This window comes from Ornithorhynchus anatinus, chromosome 1, assembly GCF_004115215.2.
Source record: "Ornithorhynchus anatinus isolate Pmale09 chromosome 1, mOrnAna1.pri.v4, whole genome shotgun sequence".
NCBI lineage: Eukaryota > Metazoa > Chordata > Mammalia > Monotremata > Ornithorhynchidae > Ornithorhynchus > Ornithorhynchus anatinus.
This window is the reverse complement of record NC_041728.1, coordinates 56,360,190-56,384,059: the sequence shown is the minus strand read 5'-3', so window position 1 is coordinate 56,384,059 and position 23,870 is coordinate 56,360,190. Positions and strand designations below refer to the sequence as shown.

The window sequence follows — 23,870 nt, the reverse complement described above, 5'->3', positions numbered from 1 at the left end:
GTCATAATTACCCCGCTTTCCTTGTAATTAGAATTTTTTAATAAAAGGAATTATTCTGGGCCTTCTCCAAAGAACAATCACATCTGTCTAATTACAGGCAAAATGGTGATCAAATACACGAAAAGTGCATATTACAGGCTAATTTTGACAGAGTCCCCCCAAATCAAGGAGGGCACTCACTTGCGTTCTGTTTTCGGTTATCCCAGGGTATCACCGACACCGCGCAAACCATTTATGAGACTGCCGCACGGGAGCATGAGAACAGAGGGGTGACCGGGGCAGTAGGGGAAGTCCTCCGCCAGATCCCGCCGGCCGTGGTGAAACCGCTGATCGTCGCCACGGAAGCCACCTCGAACGTGCTGGGCGGAATGCGAAACCAGATCCGGCCGGACGTCCGCCAAGATGAGTCCCAAAAATGGCGCCAGGGGGAAGACTGATAGCTCTGACGCGGCTCTCGTGAAGATACCGAGCCGGAAAATAAGGAACGTTGTGTCCCAGCGGCAGCTTTAGGTGGATCTCATCTAATTTTATTATGTCCATCTCAGGAACAGAAGCATTTCTTAGTTGCGATTCAATAGCAAAACCACACGCAACCAAAAAATTTACACGCAGAAATCATTAGAGCGAGTTTGGTCTTTGCTTGTAGAAGCGTTGCAACTTTCAGCTCTGTTTGGTGGTTAGACCCGGATCTCGGCACGGTTGCTGCCGATTCGGTGAAATGCTTTTGCGTCTTAAAACGGCCATATTTCTCTTGTTGTGGCTGAGGTGTCATTGGAAGCGGTCCTGTCCTAATACGTCTTTCAGAAGCTCTTCTTCTCTAAAAGATTCCGTGCAAATTGCTCCTCGTTGAATATTCCTTTTAATTTTCAACATCACAGATTAAAAGTTTGCATTTTGGATATGAGCAGAAGCCATGCGATAAGAGGCAAATGAGAGTCTCATTACTTTGAAGCTTTAGATATCAGTGTGGAAAATAAGAACCCTTGTTGCAAAATCGGACAGTGCTCACTCATTTGTGAATAGTAGTTCTTCCTCCTAATTGTCAAATCCCCTGGGATTTTCAGCGTAGCTCAGTGTTGCAGACATGTTCTGTTGTGTTGCACTTTAAATGGTTTATCCTGTATATTGTATTTGTAGATAAATAAAATGTAATGTGCAGAACTCTCATGTGATTTGGAGACTTACACATTTTATAGAGGGGGACGAATATGGTGAAGAGTTAACTTTCATTTTGTTCAGTCGTAAGTGCAATGCTCCTTTGCAGCTGACCGGCATCCTTGAAATGGTTCACATGGGCAGGATTGGGCAAATACAATACAGGGTTTGGTAGAGGAGAGGGGTCGAGGTTGAATTTAGGAGGGGTCAGCGTTGGCCCCTGTAGGTTAACCAGAAGAACCCGAAACACAACCCAGGCTAATCTGAAGGCTGTTTTAACATAGTTACCGACGTACCTTCTGATAACTCGTCACCAATGAATAAAGTATATTTATTTAAAGGTAAAGCTGTTCTGTGTTCACATGTATAATTCCATTGACGTGTTTGTAGATGCACCCCTCTATCTTAACATGCCAAGGTGTCTGTTACTCAGAATTGATTTTCGTTACTCTTCAAGTGAAGAAGGACCTTGGTGTTAGGGGAAGTGCTGATCGGAAACTAACTTCAGATGATTCCCAACGTGAGAAAAATTAAGTAATGGGGAAGCCCGCAGAAGACGAATATCACTGCTGCTTTTCATTTTCTGTTGTTGGAGCAGGGTCTCGTAAAATTGAATTCCCGTTTTTAAAAAATCGTATGAGTCTTGGGGATGGAAAATGGAGAGTGAATCCGTTCTGTTTTTAAAAAAGAAACGTTCAGTTTGTCACCTGGGCAATTACTAACTGGTTGGCATCATTTAACCCAAGTAGGCATAATTTATGCTCCTTGCTGTCGTGGTTAAGCAGTAGTACTAGCTATTCTTTATCATTTGGGCTAAATCAATTCCTTGGGGGACATCCTGATGTTTATGGTATGGGCACTGTGTATAAATACTCAAATATTATCTCTTCATAAGTAGGATTTATGATGAAAATTTGATGTGGCCTCATATATTTGTCATTCTAGCCTTTAATTCTTCCAGGCTTCTTCTATGAGGAGTTAGAGGGTCAAATGTTGATATAAAATAAGGTTCCTATACAGAGAAATATACCTGCCTCAATTAAGGCTAGTCAATGTAGTAATGACAAAAATGAGTATTTAAAGCTTCAAAAATCATCATTATTACTTACGTTGTCCACTGATCGTTTGTGGTTGGAATAGTGAAATTCATGGTTTCCATGTCGGTTTTTCATATTAAAGCAATATTAAAGATTTGGGATTGAAATAAACATGGTCAATTTTTGAAAGCGTTTTTTGGGCCATTCTTTTAAAGTTTGTGAGCCCAGTTCTACTTTTTCCTTAACACCTCAAAACCAGACGCCCATATTTCCTGAGGATTTTTTTAGTTCAAACTGTGTGTTTTGGGTTTTTTGGGGTTTTTGTTTTTTTTTTAAGATTTGTGACCATCTTATCCATTGTAAAATTCCTGACCCAAATTTGAATTATTTAGGAGCTAGATTTCCAGTTTATGGGGTATCCAGGCCCTTCACATGGGTTCAGATTCCGGCTCTGCCACTTGTCAGCTGTGTGACTGTGGGCAAGCCACTTCACTTCTCTGTGCCTCAGTTCCCTCATTTGTAAAATGGGGATTAACTGTGAGCCTCACTTGGGACAACCTCATTACCCTGTATCTTCCCCAGCGCTTAGAACAGTGCTCTGCACATAGTAAGCGCTTAATAAATACCAACATATTATTATTCACTTTGCTCTCTTCCCCCTTGGCCATAGCCATCGCAGGTCAGACCACTGGTCCACCCAGTCATTATTGTAACTGACGGGACTGCAAAAGGCCACTCACTCTGTCTCTCTTTTCTTTCAGAGGTGGTTTAGTTATGGCATTTAAGTGCTTACTCTATGCCTAGAACCCTGCCCTTGGTCCAGGGGTAAAGAACATCACTCGGGGAATCAGGACATTTAGGTTTTAGTCTTTGTCTTGTCTGTTATGTCTCTGCCAAGGTTTCCAACGCAAGAGTGGTGAAAAAAATAGTGGGCCGAGCAAAGGTAGCAAAGATGCGGTGACTAGGTTAGCAACTTTCTTCCAGGGGTCTCCTGAGACCCTGTCCCGTGCTCAGACCTCTAGGCCACTCTCCTGAACTCATCGACAGAGAGGAAAAAAGAAGAGAGGAAGTGCGTCTCACCTGATTAGCTTGTATCTACCCTAGCACTTAACACTAGTGGAACATAGTGAAATGTTTAACGAACATTACAATGATTATTATTTTAAAAAATGATAATATTGTCGGCTAATAGGTCCATTAGTCGGTAACCCTGGAAAAAGATTTTGTGGGAAGGAAGCTTGAAACTAGTGATCGAAGTGGGATTTCGGTGACCCCTTCCCACATTATTACAGCAGTTCTAGAGACTGACTGTGGTGGGGGAATATCTTTCACAAGAGTTTCAACCTAAACTTTCAGTTTTCAAATGCCGATGTGAATGCACATCCCCTGCTTTTAAAGCACACATCTACATCTGAGGATTATTATATTTGGGGGGGATTGCATTTCTTGACTTCCCATTACAACTTCTCTGTGCCTCAGTGACCTTATCCGTAAAATGGGGATTAAGACTGCGAGCCGCACGTGGGACAACCTGATTACCTTGTATCTACCACAGTACTTAGAACAGTGCTTGGCACATAGTAAGCACTTAACAAACACCATCAACATCATTATTATTATTACAAGGGTTATTTGGCTCTGTTCTTGCAACACACTAGGAATGATAGAAGATTTCTCAAAGCCTCAATATTTTGCTTCCTTATCTTTCAAGGACTCAAATAGGGTGGCATGTGGCAGGAAAGAAGGACTTGGAAAATAATTCTGTGCAAAGAGAGGAAAATCTGGTTCCTCCCCTCCCTCTTTTTATTTTTTTTAATCTTTCACAATCCCTTAAATTTTGGCTAAAGCACATAGTGCCCTTAAGCATTAAAGTTGACGACTTCCTTGGATGTGAATTGCTGGGTAAGCAAAAGGTAATAAAATAATTTTGTATATGTACATAGATTGCTCTCACCTATAGTCAAATACATATATCATGTTCTACTTTTTCATGACCAGTTTATTAATATGTTAAAAATGTAAAATTTGTGACCAGAAAATTGGGAGATGGTATTTGTACAGTATATATATATTGACATAAAATACATACCTCATCTTTTCCTTCTCAGTTTGTCTTGATGCCGCTTACCACTCATTCATTTCTTTTCCTTCAACTTGGTCGTCTCTTTTCAACATTTGGGATCGTCTCCTTTTCCTGCCGCTCATTAATTAACAGATATTTCACACTAATCTGAAAGCAAGTTAGCCCATTTTATGGAGAAAAATTTAATTTTCCCTATTCGTGTTAACTATAAGAGAATAAATATTCTTTTTAATATAACCTGTCACAGTTATGCTTGGGCTAAGAAATGAATTTCTACAATTAATGTCCAGATGCATAGTTTAATACTTTTATCTACAAATGAAGATCATGGATTTGAGAAGCAGCGTGGCCTCATGGATAGGGCACAGGCCTGGCAGTTAGAAGGACCTGGATTCTGATCCCGGCTCCGCCACTTGTCCGCTGCGTGACCTGTGCTCTGTCCGCTAGGCTATGTAGCGATCCTTTTTAAATAAAAAATGATGCTTTTTAAACAGTGTACTTTAGCCCCAGCCCCCACTGACATTTTTAATGAAGAATTCAAATTCCAACATCCCTTTGGGTTTCGTTCCAAGTGCTAAATCGAATTGACCGCAGATAAAACAGAACACACAATTCACAAGTTATATTTTTCATGGTTCAGGCATGGACCCGGCCACAATATACAATGGCCATCTAATGTGTATTTCCTTCTGCCTTCAGGGCATCTTCTTGGATGTAGTGCTGACACCTCAAACTTAACATGTCCAAAGCAGACCTCTCGCCATCCAAATCCATTCCTCTCCCTGTCTTTCCCATCACTATCCTTCACTATCCTCCTTGTCTCATAAACTCATAACTTTGGTATTAGCCTCGACTCATCTCTCTCATTCAACCCATATATTCAACTTGTCACCAAATCCTCTGGATTCTTTCTTCATAACATCTCTAGAATCCACCCCTTCCTCTCCATCCAAACTGCTAACATGCTGATCCCAGCACTTAAGGTATCCTGTCTTGACTACTACATCAGCCTCCCTGCTGACCTCCATGCCTCCTCTCGTCCCCCTACTCTGGTCCCTACTTCTATCTGATGCCCAGATTATTTTTCTAGAAAACCGTTTAGTCAGTATCCCCACTCCTCAAAAACCCTCCGATGATTGCCCATCCATCTCCACATCAAACAGAAACTTCTTGATATCGGCTTTAAGGCAGAGTTCTCCTCCTCCTACCTTGTTTTGCTGATAACAGTAATAATAATACTATTAAGCCTTAGTATATGCCAAGCAGTGTACTAAACGCTGGGAAAGATACAAGATAAGCAGGTCCCACATAGGACTCACGGTCTAAGAATGAAGGAAGACAGGTATGACTCCCCATTTTGCAGATGGAGGTACAGAGAGGTGAAGTGGCTCTGACAACTGTCTGCAGACTTTGGTCCTCTGGACTGTAAGCTTATGGAGGGCAGGGAATATGTCTGTTTATTGTTATACTCTTCCAAGTGCTTCGTACAGTGCTCTGCATACTGTAAGCACTCAATAAATACAATCGACTGACTAACCTTATTGAACCTCCATCTCGTCTGTCTTGCCACTGACCCATTGCTCACTTCCACTCTTTGGCCTGAAACTCCCTCTCCTTTCATGTCTCACAGACCTCCCCTCCCCTGCAGCGCCCTCATAGAAATCAAATCTCCAAGAGGCCTTCCCCTATCGATCGATTGCATTTATTGAGCGCTTACTATACGTAGAGCTCTCTACTAAGCACTTCCCCTACTTGCCCTCACTTCTGCGTTGCCTCTGCAACTTGGATCTGTACCCTTTAAGCCCTAAAATTCACCTAAGTCCCGCAGCACTTATGTACATATCCTCTCCCAATCTCCCATCTGTAATTTATTTTAAAGTTTATTTCCCGCTCTGGACTGTAACCTCCTTACGGGCGGGGATTGGTCCACCAACCTTTTTGAATTGTACTGTATTTTCAAAGTCGGTGAGGGTAGACACTGTACAGTGATTAGAGATGATGAGACTGAGTGGGTGTCTATGTTGGTGAGTGCGAGATGGAGTGGGGAAGGAGGTCGCTAGAGTTGGGGAGTGAAAGGAAGGTCACTGGGAGCAGGCACTTAGTTACTGAAGTCCCAAGTATTATGCTAAAGAAGAAAGAAAGCATGTGAGAAGGCGATCAAAAATGGTTCATAAAGTTGTTGTTGGGAGCTAGAGGTTGGTAGATAATGGCAACCAGTAATTGGAGAGGGTGGTAGAGATGGATAATATGTTTTCCTTTGTGATGGAGAACTCTCTGTAGAGTTTCTCAAAGTTTTCATCCCTTTCCTACCCTGTCCCTCTAGATTTCAAGGATCCTAAACCATCCCTCTCTAAAAAGACCTGAAACCCAATTTTTCCAACTTTTAGGATCAGATCTCATCAATCAGTCAAGGAGTGGTTTTTATTAAGCACTTGGTTTGTGCAGACCACCGTCTCAAACACTTGGGAGAGTACAAGACATTTGGTAGATACGATCCCAGCACTCAGGGAATTTACAGTCTAACAGGAGACAGACATTAAAATAAATTACAGACAAGGAAAGCAACTGAGTGTAAGGATAGTTTATTATCAATAAACTGTATTAATAATAACTGTGGCATTTGTTAAGCACTTACTATGTGCCAGGCACTGTTCTAAGCACTGGAGTGGGTACAAGCAAATTGGGATAGACACAGTCCTTGTCCTACTTAGGGTTTGCGGTCTTAATCCCGTTTTACAGATGAGGTAGCCGAGGCACAGAGAGGTGACATGATTTGCCTAAGATTACGCAGCAGAGAGGTGGTGGAGCCGGGATTAGAACCCAGGCCCATGCTATTTCCACTAGGCCCAAGAAGGCATAGTAGGTGGGGGCTAAGTACTTTCATCGAGAGAACCAGAGTCAAACAAGAGCACTCTAGTTCTGGCCTCAGTTTCCCTCCAAACTCGATTGTATTTATCGAGTGCTTATTGTGTACAGAGCACTGTAGTAAGCGCCTGAGAGAGTACACTACAGCAGAGTGGATAGAGTTCGTTGTCCCTCGAGACTGTAAACCCATTGTGGGCGGTGAACGTGCCTACCAACTCTGTTATGTTGTCATGTCATAATAATAATGTTGGTATTTGTTAAGCGCTTACTATGTGCAGAGCACTGTTCTAAGTTCTAGGGTAGATACAGGATAATCAGGTTGTCCCACATGAGGCTCACATTTAATCCCCATTTTACAGATGAGGTAACTGAGGCACTGAGAAGTGAAGTGACTTGCCCCCAGGCACACAGCTGCCAAGTGGCAGAGCCAGGATTCAAACCCATGACCTCTGACTCCAAAGCCCGGGCTCTTTCCACTAAGCATTTAGTACAGTGCTCGGAACACAGTAAGCACTCAATAAATTTGATTGACTGATGGATAGGCAAGATCCCCACCTACAACTCTCCACGATCCCTTTTAGAAGAGTGATTTTTTTTTTTTAATTTGACCATTATCTTCAATTATCTGTATGTTTCCAGTCCGGCGGGGTTGAATATTATCAACTCTTCTTAGAATACAGCTCTCACTCTGGTGGAAGCGAGCCTGCCTGCAGCTGGCAACGGCCAACATCCAAACAGTGGAGGAAAGGGAGGAGCCGAGTGTCAGGGATTCTCTCTTTTCTATCAAGAGATCAGCAGTGGAGTTCCACACCAGGAGACATGGGACACACAGCCTACTCTCCGGGCAACGAACCACACGTTTCTTTAAAATGGGATGTTGTCGAGTCTCTCCGTTAATCTGGGCCATGTAGCTTAACTGGGAAAATTCTGGTCCTCCCAGTCATTCATTTTTGGGTGACCTGTTGTCCCAAATTGGGTGAGACAGTCATGCTGATGTGGGTGGGCTCCCATTATTGAGTTTTGCAATCCTTTAAGGGATGGATTCCTCCCTCTTCTTCGCCTCCCCTCAGCACTGTGCTCATTTTTATATATTATTTCTTCCCCTATTTATTGTGTTAAAGAGGTGTATATCTCCTCGATTCTATTTATCTTGATGATGTTGTCTTGTTTTGTTCTCTTTTGCTGTCTGCCTCCCCCGTTTAGACTGCGAGCCCGTCACTGGGCGGGGATCTGTTGCCGACTTGTTCATTCCAAGCGCTCAGTACAGTGCTCTGCACATAGTAAGCGCTCAATAAATACCGTTGAATGAATGAATGAATGGAGGGTCTCCATCTGTTGCCAAATTGTCCATTCCAAGGCTTGGTACAGTGCTCTGCACGTAGTAAGCGCTCAATAAATGCTAGTGAATGAATGAATGAATGAATGGAGGGTCTCCATCTGTTGCCAAATTGTCCATTCCAAGGCTTGGTACAGTGCTCTGCACGTAGTAAGCGCTCAATAAATGCTAGTGAATGAACGGATTTTAGAGAGAGAGGGCTGAGGTTGGTCAAGGTGTGGACGTGGGATGCTGCAATACCTTCAGAAGGGCAGCAGAGAGAGCTCAGTCCCTGTGGTTTGGGTTATATCGGTGACGTTGGTTTTCCCTTCCTGCAATAACGCTACTAATAATGGTGGTATTTAATAATAATGCTGGTATTTGTTAAGCGCTTACTAGGTGCAAAGCACTCTTCTAAGCGCTGGGATTGTTAAGTGCTCCCTATGCACCGGGACCTGCACTGAGCACTGAGATGGAGACAAGCAAATCAGGTTGGACACATCCCCTGTCCCACGTGGGGCTCATAATCCCCATTTTACAGACGAGGGAACTGAGGCACAGCGAATAATAATAATAATTGTGGTATTTGTTAAGCGCTTACTAGGTGCCAAGCACTGTTCTAAGCGCTAGGTAGATGCAAGGTCATCTGGTTGTCCCACGTGGGGCTCACAGTTTTAATCCCCATTTTCCAGATCACAATAATAATGTTGGTATTTGTTAAGCACCTACTACGTGCAGAGCACTGTTCTAAGCGCTGGGGTAGATACAGGGGAATCAGGTTGTCCCACGTGAGGCTCACCGTTAATCCCCATTTTACAGATGAGGTAACTGAGCCACAGAGAAGTGGTGACTTGCCCAGAGTCACACAGCTGATAAGTGGCAGAGCCTAGATTAGAATCCACGACCTCTGACTCCCAAGCCCATGCTCTTTCCACTGAGCCAAAGTAAAGTGACTTGCCCAAGGTCACACAGCAGACGAGGGGCAGAGCTGGGATTAGAACCCATGACCTTCTGACTCCCAGGCCTGTGCTCCATCCATCACACCACATTGCTCCAGTGCACTGAGGGGAGAACCCGGAAGGATGGGGGGGTGTCAAACACTTCATCCGGTGTGTGTTTCCACAGAGGCTTTATAGGTTCCCTTGGAACCTGTTGAAAACATTCAAATTCTATTTTGGGAGAGATTTCTTAAGTCTGGGTGGGAAGGGACATGAGGCAATCAATTAATCAATCATATTTATGAGTGCTTACTATGTGCAGAGCATTGTACTAAGCACCGGGAGATTACAATAATAATGTTGGTATTTGTTAAGCACTTACTATGTACAGAGCACTGTTCTAAGCGCTGGGGGAGATAGAGGGGAATCAGGTCGTCCCCCGTGAGGCTCACAGTTAATCCCCATTTTACAGATGAGGGAACTGAGGCACAGAGAAGTGAAGTGACTTGCCCACAGTCACACAGCCGACAAGTGGCAGAGGCGGTATTCGAACCCATGACCTCTGCCTCCCAAGCCCGGGCTCTTTCCACTGAGCCACGGGGGGATAGACTGTGAGCTCCATGTGGGGCAGGGACTCTCAAATCTGATTACCTTGTACCTACCCCAGCGCTTAGAACACTGCTTGCCATATAGCAAGCACTTAGCAAATACCATTAAAAAAGACAAAGAAAAAAGAAAGGCGTTACAGGATTTCAGGCTCCTTATGGTTGGTTGAGTGGATAGAGCACGGGCCTGGGAGTCAGAGAGGCCTTGGTTCTAATCCTGGCTCCTCCATCTGTCTGCTGTGTGACCTTAGGCAAGTCACTTCACTTCTCTGGGCCTCAGTTACCTCAGCTGTAAAATGGGGATAAGAGTGTGAGCCCCATGTGGGACAGGGACTGTGTCCAAAATTGATTACTTTGTATCTTGTCCAAACTGGTTACCTTGTAGCTACCCCAGGATTTAGAACAATGCTTGGAACATAGTAAGTGCTTAACAAGTACCATAATAATAATAATAATTATAATTATTATATATATTTTAAGCCACAGACGACATCTGTTTGAGCCCTGCCCAAGTTGGAGCTAGGGGAAGCAGCGTGGTTCAGTGGAAAGAGCCTGGGCTTGGGAGTCAGAGGTCATGGGTTCTAATCCCGGCTCCACAGCTTGACAGCTAGGTGACTTTGGGCAAGTCGCTTAACTTCTCTGTGCCTCAGTTCCCTCATCTGTAAAATGGGGATTAAGACTGTGAGCCCCACATGGGACAACTTGATCACCTTGTATCCCCCAGATCTTAGAACAGTGCCTTGCACTTAGTAAGCACCTAACAGATACCATAACTATTATTGTTATTATTATCAAGTCTGATAGCCTGAGGATTCAACCCCTCCATCTGCACATCCATCCCTTTGCACCTTATCAGAACACTAGCACACCTCTCTTCTTCCCTCCCTAACTGCCATCTTCAGCTGTTTGCTCTCCAGTGGCTTCTTCCCCATTGCTTTCAGCCACACCCATGTCTCCCCTTTCCTAAAAAAGACCTCCATTGACCCCACACCTCCCTCCAGTTATCGTTCCATCTCCCCCCACCTTTCCTCTCCAAACTCCTCGAGTGAGTTGTCTATACCTGCTGGCTCAGGTTCCTCTCCTACAATTCTCTCCCCGATCCCCTCCAATCTGGCTTCTGTCCCCTTCTCTCCATAGAAACCACCCTCACAGTGGTCACAGATGATTCCTTCTTGACAACTCCAATGGCCTCTACTCCGTCCTAATCCTCCTTCACCTCTCAGCTGCCTTCGACACTGTCGACCGTCACCTCCTCCTGCAAACGTTCTCCAACCTCGCCTTCACTGATACCGTCACCTCCTTGTCCTCCTCCTGACTTTCTGGCTGCTCATTCTCAGTCTCGTCTGTGGGATCTTCCTCTGCCTCCCACCCCCTAACTGTGGGGTGGGTCCGTCAAGGTTCAGTCCTGGTCCCCCTTCTATTCTCCATCTACCCCTACTCCCTTGGAGAACTCATTCAATCACTTGGATTCAACTACCGCCTCTAGGCGTATGATTCCCAAATCCACTTCTCCAGCCCTGATCTCTCTCCCTCTCTGCAGTCTCGCATTTCCTCGTGCCTTCGAGACATCTCTACTTGGATGTCTTGCCGTCACTTCAAACTTAACACGTCCAAAACCGAACTCCTGATCTACCCGCCCCATCCCTGCCCTTCCCCTGACTTTACCGTCACTGTAACCACCACCACCATCCTTCCTGTCTCACGAGCCCGTAACCTCGGCATTAACCTCGACTCCTCTCTCTCATTCGATCCTGCAGGCTTAACCTGCCCAACATTCATTCATTCATTCAATCGGTCGTATTTATAGAGCGCTTACTGTGTGCAGAGCACTGTACTAAGCGCTTGGAAAGCACAATTCGGCAACAGAGACAATCCCTACCCCACGGGCTCACAATCTAGAAGGAGGGAGACAGACAACATAAAGCAAGTGGACAGGCATCAGTAACATCAATGCAAACAGAATTATAGATGTATATATATCATTAATAAAATAAATAGAATAATAAATATGTATATATAAACACAAGTGCTCTGGGGTGGGGGTGGAGGAGGGAGAGCATCACTAAAATGTTCCCTTTCCTCTCCCTTTAAACTCCTACCATATTAATTCAGACCTTTATCCTATCCCTCCTAGATTACCGTATCGGCCTCTTTGCTGACCTTTCTGCCTCCTGTCTCTCCCCATTCCGGTCCATACTTTGCTCTGCTGCCCTGGTCCTTTTTCTACAAAAACGTTCAGTCCGTGTTTCCTTACTCCTCAAACAGAAACTCCTTACCATAAACCTTAAAGCACTCAATCATCTTGCCCCCTCCTACCTCACCTTGCTACTCTTCTATTACAACTCAGCCCGCACACTTGGCTCCTCTAATGCTAACCTCCTCTCTGTGCCTCAGTCTCGTCTATCTCACCAATGACCTCTCGCCCACTACCTTCCTCTGGCCAGGAACGCCCTCCCTCTTCTTGTGCAAAAGACAATTACTTTCCCCCGCTTTGAAGCTTGAAGAAGGCACATCTCCTCCAAGATGCCTTTCCTGCCTAAGCCCTCATTTCCTTTTCTTCCACTCCCTTCTGTGTAACCCTGCCTTGCTCCCTCTAGTCACCCCCCCAATCCCAGCCCCACTGTACTTATATAAGTATCCATAATTTATTAATTTATATCAATGTGTGTCTCCCTCCCTAGAGCGTAAGCTTGTGAGCAGGGAATGTGTCCATTATATCGTTATAGTCTCCTCTCCCAACCACTTAATACAGTGCTCTGCACGCAGTAAGCTCTCAGTGAATACGATTTACTGATTGATAGGATGGGGCGGCCGCTCTCCTCTGCAATTATAATAATAATGATGATGGTATAATTAGGCCCTGGAGGTCAAAAATAAAAACAAGGGATAAACACAGTAAGAATAAGACAAAGGGGACTCAAGCCAGCAGGAACAACAGCCCCTTAAAAACAACATATTTTCTTTCCTTGAACCAAAAAGACACTCCAATTTTGTTTGGGAGAAAGAAAACAAGATGATTAGGCAGGCGCAAAGTTTTCAAATACAGTGACTTGGCATAGCAGATATAATTCTGTTTTTGGCATCTTAGGCAAGTTAGAATAGAGCTGGGGAAGGTGCAGAGAAGGGCAAAGGAGATGATGAGATAGATGTGGTAGTTTCTGGAGGGTAGAGACTCCATCTTCTATCAGTAAATGCTGTGGATGAAGGCAATGGAGATTAGGGAGTTGGGGGAGCTTCTGAATGAGAAAAGACTTAAAATATTGGGATTCTGCAGCGGAAAGATGAAGGATGGAAGCTCACCTGAATGAAACCTACAGAATCACGAAGGGAATGACAGAGGCAGAGGGAATTATAGTTCACCCAAGAAGCAGCCTTAACTAATGGATAGAGCATGGGCCTGAGAGATAAAAGGACCTGGGTTCTACTTCTAGTTCCGCCACCCGTCTGCTGTGTGAACTAGGGCAAGTCACTAAACTTCTCTGTTCCTCAGTTACCTCATCTGTAAAATGGGGATTAAGACTGAGAGCCCCATGTGTGACATGGACTGTGTCCGACCTGGTTATGTTGCATCTACCGCAGTGCTTAGTACATTGTCTGGCCCATAATAGGTGCTTAATAAATACCATTAAAAAATTGCTCTTGGTACTGAAGCTCAAAGGAGACAGGGACAACATGAAAGGAAGCACTTTTCCACAAAGCAGATGGTAAACTTATGGAAATCATTAACACAGGAAGTCATGCCAGGCCTGACATAGAATTAGATTTAAGAAAAGATTTGATAAATTCTTGGATGAGGCAGGACTGCTGGATAATCAGCGGGAAGAGTTGTGGATGACAGAAGGGAATCTTTAAATAATAATAATGTTGGCATTTGTTAAGCGCTTACAGTGTACAGAGCACTGTTCTAAGCACTGGGGTAGATACAGGGTGATCAGGTTGTCCCACATGAGGCTCACAGTCTTAATCCCCATTTTATTGATGAGGTAACTGAGGCACAGAGAAGTTAAGTAACTTACCCACAGTCATACAGCTGACAAACTGCGGAGCCAGGATTCAAACCCATGACCTCTGACTCCCAAGCCCATGCTCTTTCCACTGAGCCAAACTGCTTCTCTATGTACATGATGCAGAAAGGATCATAATGTTAATATGAATACCACTACTACTAATAATAATTTTGATGTTTGTTCAGTGCTTACTATGTTCCAGGCACTATACTAAGCACTGGGGTGGTTACAAGCTAATTGGGTTGGAAACAGTCCCTGTCCCATGTGGGGCTCACAGTCTCAATCCCCATTTTACAGATGAGGTAACTGAGTCACAGAGATGTGAAATGACTTCCCCAGGGTCACACAGCAGACAAGTGGCAGAGCTGGGTTCATCAGTTTCCTTTCAGTCTGATCAGTCAAATTTGCACATCCTAGTGAATTTTCACTGTCGATAGCATCATCTTCATACCCAGATCAGTCAGTCAGCCAATCATATTTATTGAACACTTACTTTCTGCAGAGCACTGTACTAAGCACTTGGGAGAGTATGATGTCCCAATAAATGATTCTATTTATTCTTGATTCTATTTATTGCTATTGTTCTTGTCCATCTGTCTCCCCCGATTAGACTGTGAGCCCATCAAAGGGCAGGGACTGTCTCTATCTGTTACCGATTTGTACATTCCAAGCGCTTAGTACAATGCTCTGCACATAGTAAGTGCTCAATAAATACTATTGAATGAATAACCAGACACGTTCCCTGCCAGCAACAAGCTACCAGTCTAGACAGCTAGACTTTAAGGAGAGCTAGCCAGAACAGTGCAATTATTTGAATGTCACAAATGTTTGGGGCTAAATTACTCAGAGGATTTCTTATTTTTTGGCATAGTTTTCCTAATGGAGATCTAGCCTAGAGGACTGGGTCAGGAATTTGGAGGTGAATCAGTGAAAAGTTTAATAGCTGTCTACTAGGTTCTGTAGGGAATTACAACGAAAAAAAGCCAGGTATGATACCTCTTCTTTAGGACCTGTCACTTCTGTAGAAGAAATCTCAAGCAGAGAGAAATGGAAAATAGATTAGAAAAGACTCTTTTGTGAGAAGTTGAATGGAAGGCAGATGATGCATAGTTTAGGGTTAGATTAAAAATCGCAATTCAGGAAAATCCCCCAAATCGTAAAACCCTAGGTCATTTATAGCCATGAAAGAGCTTGTGACTTCCTCAGTGGAAAGAAATGGTGTGTTCAAATCTCTGTTAGAGAAACAAAAAAGGGAGACCATTTTATGATATCAATGCAGTATTTGAGTTTCCAGAAGGGCTGAAGTATGTTGTTGTTGAAACTAATCCATGTTATCCATTCATTCATTCAGTAGCATTAATTGAGCGCTTACTATGTGCGGAGCAATGTACTAAGCCCTTGGAATGTACAAATCGGTAACAGATACAGTCCCTGCCCTCTGACGGGCTTACAGTCTAATCGGAGGAGACGGACAGACAAGAACAATAGCAATAAATAGAATCGAGGGGATGAACATCTCATTAAAACAATAGCAAATAAATAGAATCAAGGCGATGTACGTCTCATTAACAAAATAAATAGGGTAATGAAAAAATACAGTTGAGCGGACGAGTACAGTGCTGAGGGGATGGGAAGGGAGAGGGGGAGGAGCAGAGGAAAAGGGGGGAAAAGAGGGTTATTCTGGAGAGACTAGTTTTCCTTGGATTGTGTAGATCCCCATCTCTATTCTTTTCTGAGAATAGGTTTAGGGCTGGATCAAAGCCTTGCTGCTGCTTCTCTTCTTCCCACTGTACCTTCAGAAACAGATCTCTGAAGCAGCGTGGCTTAGTGGAAACAGCACGAGCTTGGGAGCCATAGCTCGTGGGTTCCGGCTCTGCCACTTGTCATCTGTGTGACTTTGGGCAAGTCACTTAACTTCTCTGTGCCTCAGTTACCTCATCTGTAAAATGGGGATTAAGACTGTGAGCCCCACGTGGGACAACCCGATTACCTGTATCTACCCCAGTGCTTAGAACAGTGCTTGGCATGTAGTAAGTGTTTAACAAATACCATTATTATTATTATTATCTCTGTGCCACTGGGTTTGATCTGTTTTTGGAAAATTCTCTGGGAATTTGAGGGATGTGTGGGGCTTTCCATGTAGATCCAAGTGATCTCTAAACTGTAAACTCCTTGTGGACAGGGATTGGGTCTGCCCACCCTGTACTTTCCCAGGCATTTAGTTCAGTGGTCAGCACACAGTAAATGTTCAGTAAATACCATTAATTGATTGCCCAACACTATGTGGGTCTGTAAGGGAATCAACCAAGAGACATTTTATTTACTGGTCAAAGTTTCCCATTGTTTGCCTGAAGGGAATTCTTCACAGATAACCAGGGAAAAGGTCCCTTCACAAATCAGTCAGTCAGTCATTCATATGTATCTCATAATATCCCAACTGGATTATTGTGTCTCTCCTCTCTGATCTCCCTTCCTCCTGTCTCTCCCCATTCCAGTCTATTCTTCATTCCGCTGCAGGGCTCATCTTCCTACAGAAACGCTCTGGGCATGTCACTCCTCTCCTCAAAAACCTCCAGTGGTTGCCTATCAACCTCCGTACGAAACAAAAACTCCTCACTCTGGACTTCAAAGCTCTCCATCCCCTTGCCCGCTCCTACCTCACATGCCTCTTTCTACTGCCCACCCCATACACTCCGCTCCTCTGCCGCTCACCTCCTCACAGTCCCCCGTTCGCGCCTGTCCTGCCGTCGACCCCTGGCCCATGTCCTACCGCTGTCCTGGAATGCCCCCTCTCCTCACATCTGTCAAATTAACTCTCTTCCCCTCTTCAGAGCCCTACTGAGAGCTCACCTCCTCCAGAAGGCCTTCCCAGACTGAGCCCGCCTTTGCTCCTCCTCCCCTCCCCATTCCCCCTTCTCCCGCCCTCTGCTCTTCCCCCTTCCCCTCCCCTCAGCACAGTGCATATTTATGTATATTATTTATTACCTTATTTATTTTGTTAATGATGTGTATATCTCTCTGAATCTATTTATCTTGATGATGTCTGCACTAGACTGCTTGTTTTGTATTGTTTTGTTCTGTTTTGCTTTGCTGTCTGTCTACCCCATTTAGACCGTGAGCCCGTTATTGGGCAGGGATTGTCTCTATCTGTTGCCGAATTGTACACTCCAAGAGTTTAGTACAGTGCTCTGCACATAGTAGTAAGTGCTCAATAAATACTATTGATTGAATGAATGAATCTAGTGTTTACTGTGTGCAGAGCACTGTACTAAGAGCTTGGAGAGTACAATATAACTATAAACAGACACATTCTCTGTCCACAGTGGGCTTACAGTCTAGAGGGGGAGACAGACATTAATATAAATAAATTACACACATGAACAAAAATGTTGTGGGGCTGGGAGGGGGATAAATAAAGGGAGCCAGTTGGGGCGATGCAGAAGGGAGTGGGAGAAAAAGAAAGGAGGGCTTAGTCAGGGAAGGCTTCTTGGAGGAGATGTGCCTCAATAAGGCTTTGAAGAGCGGGGGAGAGTATTTTGCCTGCAGGATTTGAGGAGGGAGGGCGTTCCAGGCCAGAGGCAGGATATAGCAAGAGGTCGGCGGCGGGATAGATGAGATAGAGGTACAGTGAGAAGGTTGGCATTAGAGGAGTGAAGTGTGCAAGCTGGATTGTAGTAGGAGAGTAGTGAGGTGAGGTAGGATGAGTCAAGGTGATTGAGTGTTTTCTACTGATAATTATGGCAGTAATCTCTGCTTTTTGGACCACTCCTATCATGGCAGCCCTATACCCATTACAGGACTCCAAACAGGGCAGCCCCCACCACTGGAAAAATTCTACTGATTTCCAGCTTGGCTTTCAGCTACTCCTCAAGCGATCAATCAATCGTATTTATTGAGTGCTTACTATGTATCGAGAACTCCTGCTCCAGCAAAGGCCTGGGAGCCAGAAGGACCTGGGTTCTAATCCCCACTCTGCCACCTGCCTGCTGTATGACCTTGGGAAAATCACTTCACTTCTCTGTGCCTTAATTATCTCATCTGTAAAATGAGGATTAAGACTGTGAGCCCCATGTGGGACAGGGACTGTGTCTCACCTGATTAACTTATATCTACCCTAGTGCTTAGAAAAGTGCTTTGAGACATAGTAAAGAATAAACAAATACCATTAGAAGAACAGAAAAACAGTAACAGCAGTTTCTGTCTTCATTTGCTGAGGATACCAGGTGAATTTTGCTCTCCCTTTTTACTGAGGGATAAACTGAGGTTGCTAACTGCCTTCCAAGATCATGTCTACCACTGGAGGTGGAGTTGACCGAGATGAAAATAAAAATCTCTGAGTTTCTAGCTTTGCCGTATGATCACATGAATGGGCCCTGAATGTAGTTAAGCTACTTCTCTATAGCAGGAAGAATGAATTAGCAGAATACTAAGGCCCCTCACTAAAGCTACTGTGAACAGGGTGACGGAAGGGTGACGGAAGGGTGACAGAGATCCCAAGAGATCTCTGATGCTTCTCCTCTTCCTCCCACTTTCCCTCTAAAAGCATGCGAGGCAGCCTATTCTACAGACCACCAGGAAAATGGTGCAATTTGCATGTAGTTAAACCCTCTCTACCCCAAAGACCTTATTACTCAAATAGAATTAATCATTAATGGGTCAGCAAGTTTCACTGCGGGAAATCAAAATCCAATGTTGCAATGCATTTTCCTGTAATTCCGTTCTAGTTTCCTACCCATCGGGAACATCTCAAGAGGAGGTTAAGCAGCTGCATCCATTTAAAGTTTGCTGTGGTTTAGCAGAGCAGAGGCAGCGTTAAGCAGATTGATTTTCAGAGCAGGAAGGAGAGCTCCTTCTGAGAAGCAACTGGGAAAGGAGGAGAAGGAGGATGTGGGAGAATGAGGGGAAGTTCACCTCTGATGGTAACTTATAATAATAATAATGATAATGATGATTTTGGTAAGCGCTTACTATGTGCCAAGCACAGTTCTAAGCTCTGGGGTAGATACAAGTTAATCAGGTTGGTCCCAGGTGAGGTAACTGAGGCAAAGAGAAGGGAAGTGACTTGCCTAAAGTTATAGAGCAGGGGAGAGGGAGACGTGGAACACTGAGGATTCAAGAGGGAGTTAAAGATCTGGAATAGTTGGTGGGGGCAAAGGCTGTGAGAGACGATGTGGGAGGCAGTAAATAACGTTGGTATTTGTTAAGCGCTTACTACGTGCAGAGCACTGTTCTAAGCGCTGGGGTAGATACAGGGTCATCAGGTTGCCCCACGTGAGGCTCACAGTCAATCCCCATTTTACAGATGAGGTAACTGAGGCACAGAGAAGTGACTGGCCCACAGTCACACAGCTGACAAGTTGCAGAGGCGAAATTCAAACCCATGACCTCCGACTCCCAAACCCGTGCTCTTTCCACTGAGCCACGCTGCTTCTCTAGTAAAGGGTTGCTGAGTAGAAAAGAGAGGATTGAATTATAGCAGGCCAAAGTGAATTTGATTCCATCTCTGTCCTCATTTATTATTAAGTGCTTACTGTTGATCATTGGTATTTTCAATCAACTAATCAGGGGTATTTATTGAATGCTGTCTGTGTGCAGAGCACTCTACTAAGCATCTGGGGTAATAAAATACAACAGTTGGTAGACATGTCTCCTATCCATGACAAGCTTACAGTCTAGAGGAGCGCAAAGTTAGTCAATTGTATTTATTGAGTGCTTATTGTGTGTAGAGCACTATAATAAGCGCTTGGGAGAGTCGATTGCGACAATAAACAATGCCCAGGTTAAGTATTGGGCATCCAACCGGGGGAGGACAGACTCTCAGAGAAGGGATAACCAACTAAATCTGATCATTTAAAAGCAGCAGCAGTAAAAATAAATTCACTTCTTTTCAGTTTGGTTAGTTCCTGGCCTCCTTGGCCCCTCGTTTCTCCAGGTGGTCTAACCCTCCCAAGGTTTGCAAGGTTTTAATTTAATTTTAACTTGTTAAGACCTTATTATGTACCAGGCACTGTATTAAGTACTGAGGTGGATGTAAGAAAATAGGGTGGGACACAATCCCTGTCCCACATGGGGCTCATGGTCTCGATCCCTTTTTTACAGATGAGGTAATTGAGGCTCAGAGGAGTGAAGTGATTTGTCCAAGGTTACACAGTGGACAAGTGGCAAAGCTGGGATTAGAACCCATGACCTTTTAACTCCCAGGCCCATGCTCAATCTACTACATCATGCTGCTTCCCCAGTTGCTTTTGGGGTGACTCCTGTCCGTCCTCTGCTGCAGTGCAGGGGAAAGGGGAGAGGGTGTCACTCCAAAGATGGAGGCTTCTTCCTAAAATCAGGGAGTCCCCAAGGCCCCAGAGACCCCGAGACCAGGTGGCTTCTGACTCTCTGGATTCCCCTATCCAATTGCCCCACCCAAGTAGAAACAGTGGGGCCCTGTGGAAAGAGCATGGGCCTGGGAGTTAGAGGACATGGATTTTAATCCCAGCTCTGCCCCTTGTCTGTTGCGCTACCTTTGGCAAGTCACTTCACTTAATAATAATAATGTAATAATGATTATGGTAAGCGCTTACTATGTGCCAGGCACTGTATTAAGCGCTGGGGTGGGTACAGACAAATCAGGATGGACACAGACCCGGTCCCCCATAGGGCTCACGGTCTCAATCCCCATTTTACGGATGAAATAACTGAGGCACAGAGAAGTGAAGTGAGTGGCCCAAGCTCACCCAGCAGACAAGTGGCAGAGCAGGGATTAGAACCCATGACCTTCTGACTCCTGGGCTCTACTCTATCCGCTGTGCCAGGCTGCTTCTCTGGGCCTCAGTTTTACTTCATCTGCAAAATGGGGAGTCAATGCCTGTTCTCCCTCCTACTTAGATACTCAGCCCCATGTGGCACCCGATTTTCTTATAACTACCTCAGCGTTTCAAACAAAGCTTGGCATATAGTAAGTGCTTAACAAATATCACAATTATTGCCAGTGAGAGTAGAGAAGAAGGAAGGGAAAGGAGGAACAGGGGAAGAGGGTGAGGAAGATGAAATCAGGATGCTTTTAATGCATTTTTCCTGTTATTGAACAATTACAGGTTAGGCAAACCTTCCCAAGACGTCAGCTCTGAATGCTTAAGGTAGCTTCAGTCATTCAGTTGTATTTATTGAGCTCTTACTGTGTGCAAAGCACTGTACTCCGCAGTATCTATCAAGGTCCAGACTAGGCAAGGGTTCAATTAATAATAGTCACTGTATTTGTTAAACGCTTACTCTGTACCAAGCACTAGATTAAGAATTGGGGTAGATTCAAGATAATAAGGTAGGACACAGTCACAGAGGTCACAGTCTAACCATGGTGGATTCAGGGTAGGAGTGAGATGCTAGTCTGGCTCTGAGTAAACTTAAAATTTAAAAGAACGGACCAAAAAGCCCAAATATGCAATGTCAGTCAGTCAATGCCATTTACTGAGCGCTTACTGTGTGCAGAGCACTGCTCTAAACACTTGAGATTGTACAGTATAACAGAGTTGGTAGGCACAGTGAGCTTATGATCTTGATGGGGAGACAGACCTTAAAATAAAAAATAGATTACAGATCTGTACATACGTACCGTGGGGCTGAGAGAGGAATGAGTTAAGGATTCAAATCCAGGGACAAAGACAACACAGAAGGGAGTGGGAGAAGAGGAAGTGAGGGCTTAGATGGGGAAGGCCTCTTGGAGGAGATGGGCTTTCAATAAGGTTTTGAAGGAGGGGAGAATGATCGACTGTCGGATACGAAGAGGGAGGACGTTCCAGCCCGGAGGTAGGAAGTGCGTGAGAGGTTGACTGCTAAATACACAAGATCAAGGTACAGCGAATAGGTTGGATTTTAGAGGAGCAAAGCTTGCGGGGTGGGTTGTAGTAGGAAATTACAAAGTTAAGGTAGGTGAGGGCAAGGTGGTTGAGTGCTTTAAAAACTGATAGAAAGGAGTTTTGGTTTGTTAAGGAGACGCATGAGCAACCACTGGAGGTTCTCGTGGAGTGGGAAACCATGGACTGAATGTTTTTGTAGAAAAATGAACGGGGCAGCGGAGCAAAATGTAGACCGGACTGAGGAAAGACAGGCACGGAGGTCAGCGACGAGGCTGATGGCATAATCAAGATGAAACAGGGTAAGTTACCGAGTTAACACGGTAGCAGTTTGGATGGAGAGGAAAGGGTGGATTTTAGGGAAGTGTGAAGGTTGAACCGATAAGCTTTAGTGACAGATTGAATATGTGGGATGAATGAGAGAGCTGAGTCGAGGGAAACACCAAGGCTATGGGCTTTCGAGATAGGGAGGATGGTGAGAGAGGGAGTCGAGAAAAAGAGAGCTTAATCGGGGAAGGCCTCTTGGAGGAGATGTGACCTTAATAAGGCTTTGAAGGTGGGGAAAGGGATGGGCTGGTGTATTTGGAGAGGGAGAGTGTTCCAGGTTAGAGAGAGGGCATGAGAAAGAGGTTGGTGGTGAGATAGAGAAGGTTGGGGCGCAGTGAGGAAGCCGGTGCTAAAGGAGCCAAATGTGTACGAGGGGCTGTAGTAGGAGAACAGTTAGGTCAGGGAGGAGGTGGTGAACCTATTGAGGGCTTTAAAGCAGATCAAACCTAAGTGACAGAAGCAGCTAACCATTCACTGTACAGGGATTTGCACCCAAAGGGTGAGAAATTACAGGAAGGGTTGTGTGACTAGAAGATTTGAAATAGAATTGTCTAGAATTGTGTTTGCCTAGAAATTAAATAAAATTAATCAAAGCTAATTAATGCTTTATGCATACAGAATACTGTATAACTCCTCAATGTGGTAGGAAAAATACTACTATGGTGACACCTCAAACTGATTATGTCATCATTTTCCCCCATGCCCTGTCCTTCCCTTCTCCTTCATATCACTGTAGACAACAGCAATATCTCTGTATCTCACAAGCTTCCAACTTTGGCATTACCCTCGACTCATCTCTCTCATTCAACCCATATTTTCAATCTGTCGCCAAAGCCTTTTGGTTCCGCCATCACAATCCACACTTTCCTCTCCATCTAAACTGCTACTACCCTGATCCAAGCAGTTATTGTAGCCCACCTTGACAAGTGCAAGCAGCGTGGCTCAGTGAAAAGCCTGGGCTTCGGAGTCAGAGGTCATGAGTCCGACTCCCGGCTCTGCCACTTGTCAGCTGCGTGACTGTGGGTAAGTCACTTCACTTCTCTGGGCCTCAGTTACCTCATCTGTAAAATGGGGATTAACTGTGAGCCTCACGTGGGACAACCTGATTATCCTGTATCTACCCCAGCCCTTAGAACAGTGCTCTGCATATAGTAAGTGCTTAACAAATACCGACATTATTATTATTATTATTATATGCCCACTTTCTGACCTCCCTGCTTCCTGTTTCTCCCCACCCCAGTCCACACTTTAATGCCTGGATCGTTTTTCTGAAAAAGAACATTCAGCCCACACCTCCCCTCTTCTCAAGAACCTTCAGGGGTTGCCTCTCCACTGCAGTATCAAACAGAAACTCCTTACCGGTGGCTTTAAAGCACTCAAGCAACTCGCCTCCTCCTACCTCACCTCACTGATTTCCTGCTATAAACCAGCCTGTAACCTCAATTTACTCACTGTACCTCGATCTCATCAACCTCGCCGCTGACCCTTGTCTGTCTGTCCTGGAACTCCTCTCTCCTCCATATATGACAGACCACCACTCTCCCCACCTTCAAAGCCCTATTTAAATCACATCTCCTCCAAGAAGCCTTCTTCATTTAAGCCCCTCTTTTCCCCTATTTCCTCTCTTTCAACATTGCCTATGTGTTTATATCGGTATCCTTTAAGCACTTGGTATTCACCACATCCTTAGCCCCACAGCA

The 23,870-nt window shown here is 44.6% G+C and overlaps 1 protein-coding gene across 3 annotated transcripts in view; it reads left to right on the top strand.

The window, feature by feature from the left end:
- ATG2B (autophagy related 2B) overlaps positions 1-2,381 on the top strand; it is an 80,619-nt gene extending 78,238 nt beyond the window's left edge. For all 3 annotated transcript variants that reach the window (XM_029073318.2, XM_029073327.2, XM_029073311.2), the window contains exon 42: positions 207-2,381. In XM_029073318.2, coding sequence (XP_028929151.1) covers positions 207-437 — 231 coding nt within the window. In that variant the 3' untranslated portion in view covers positions 438-2,381. The remainder of the gene's footprint in view (positions 1-206) is intronic.
- Positions 2,382-23,870: the final 21,489 nt, after the last annotated feature.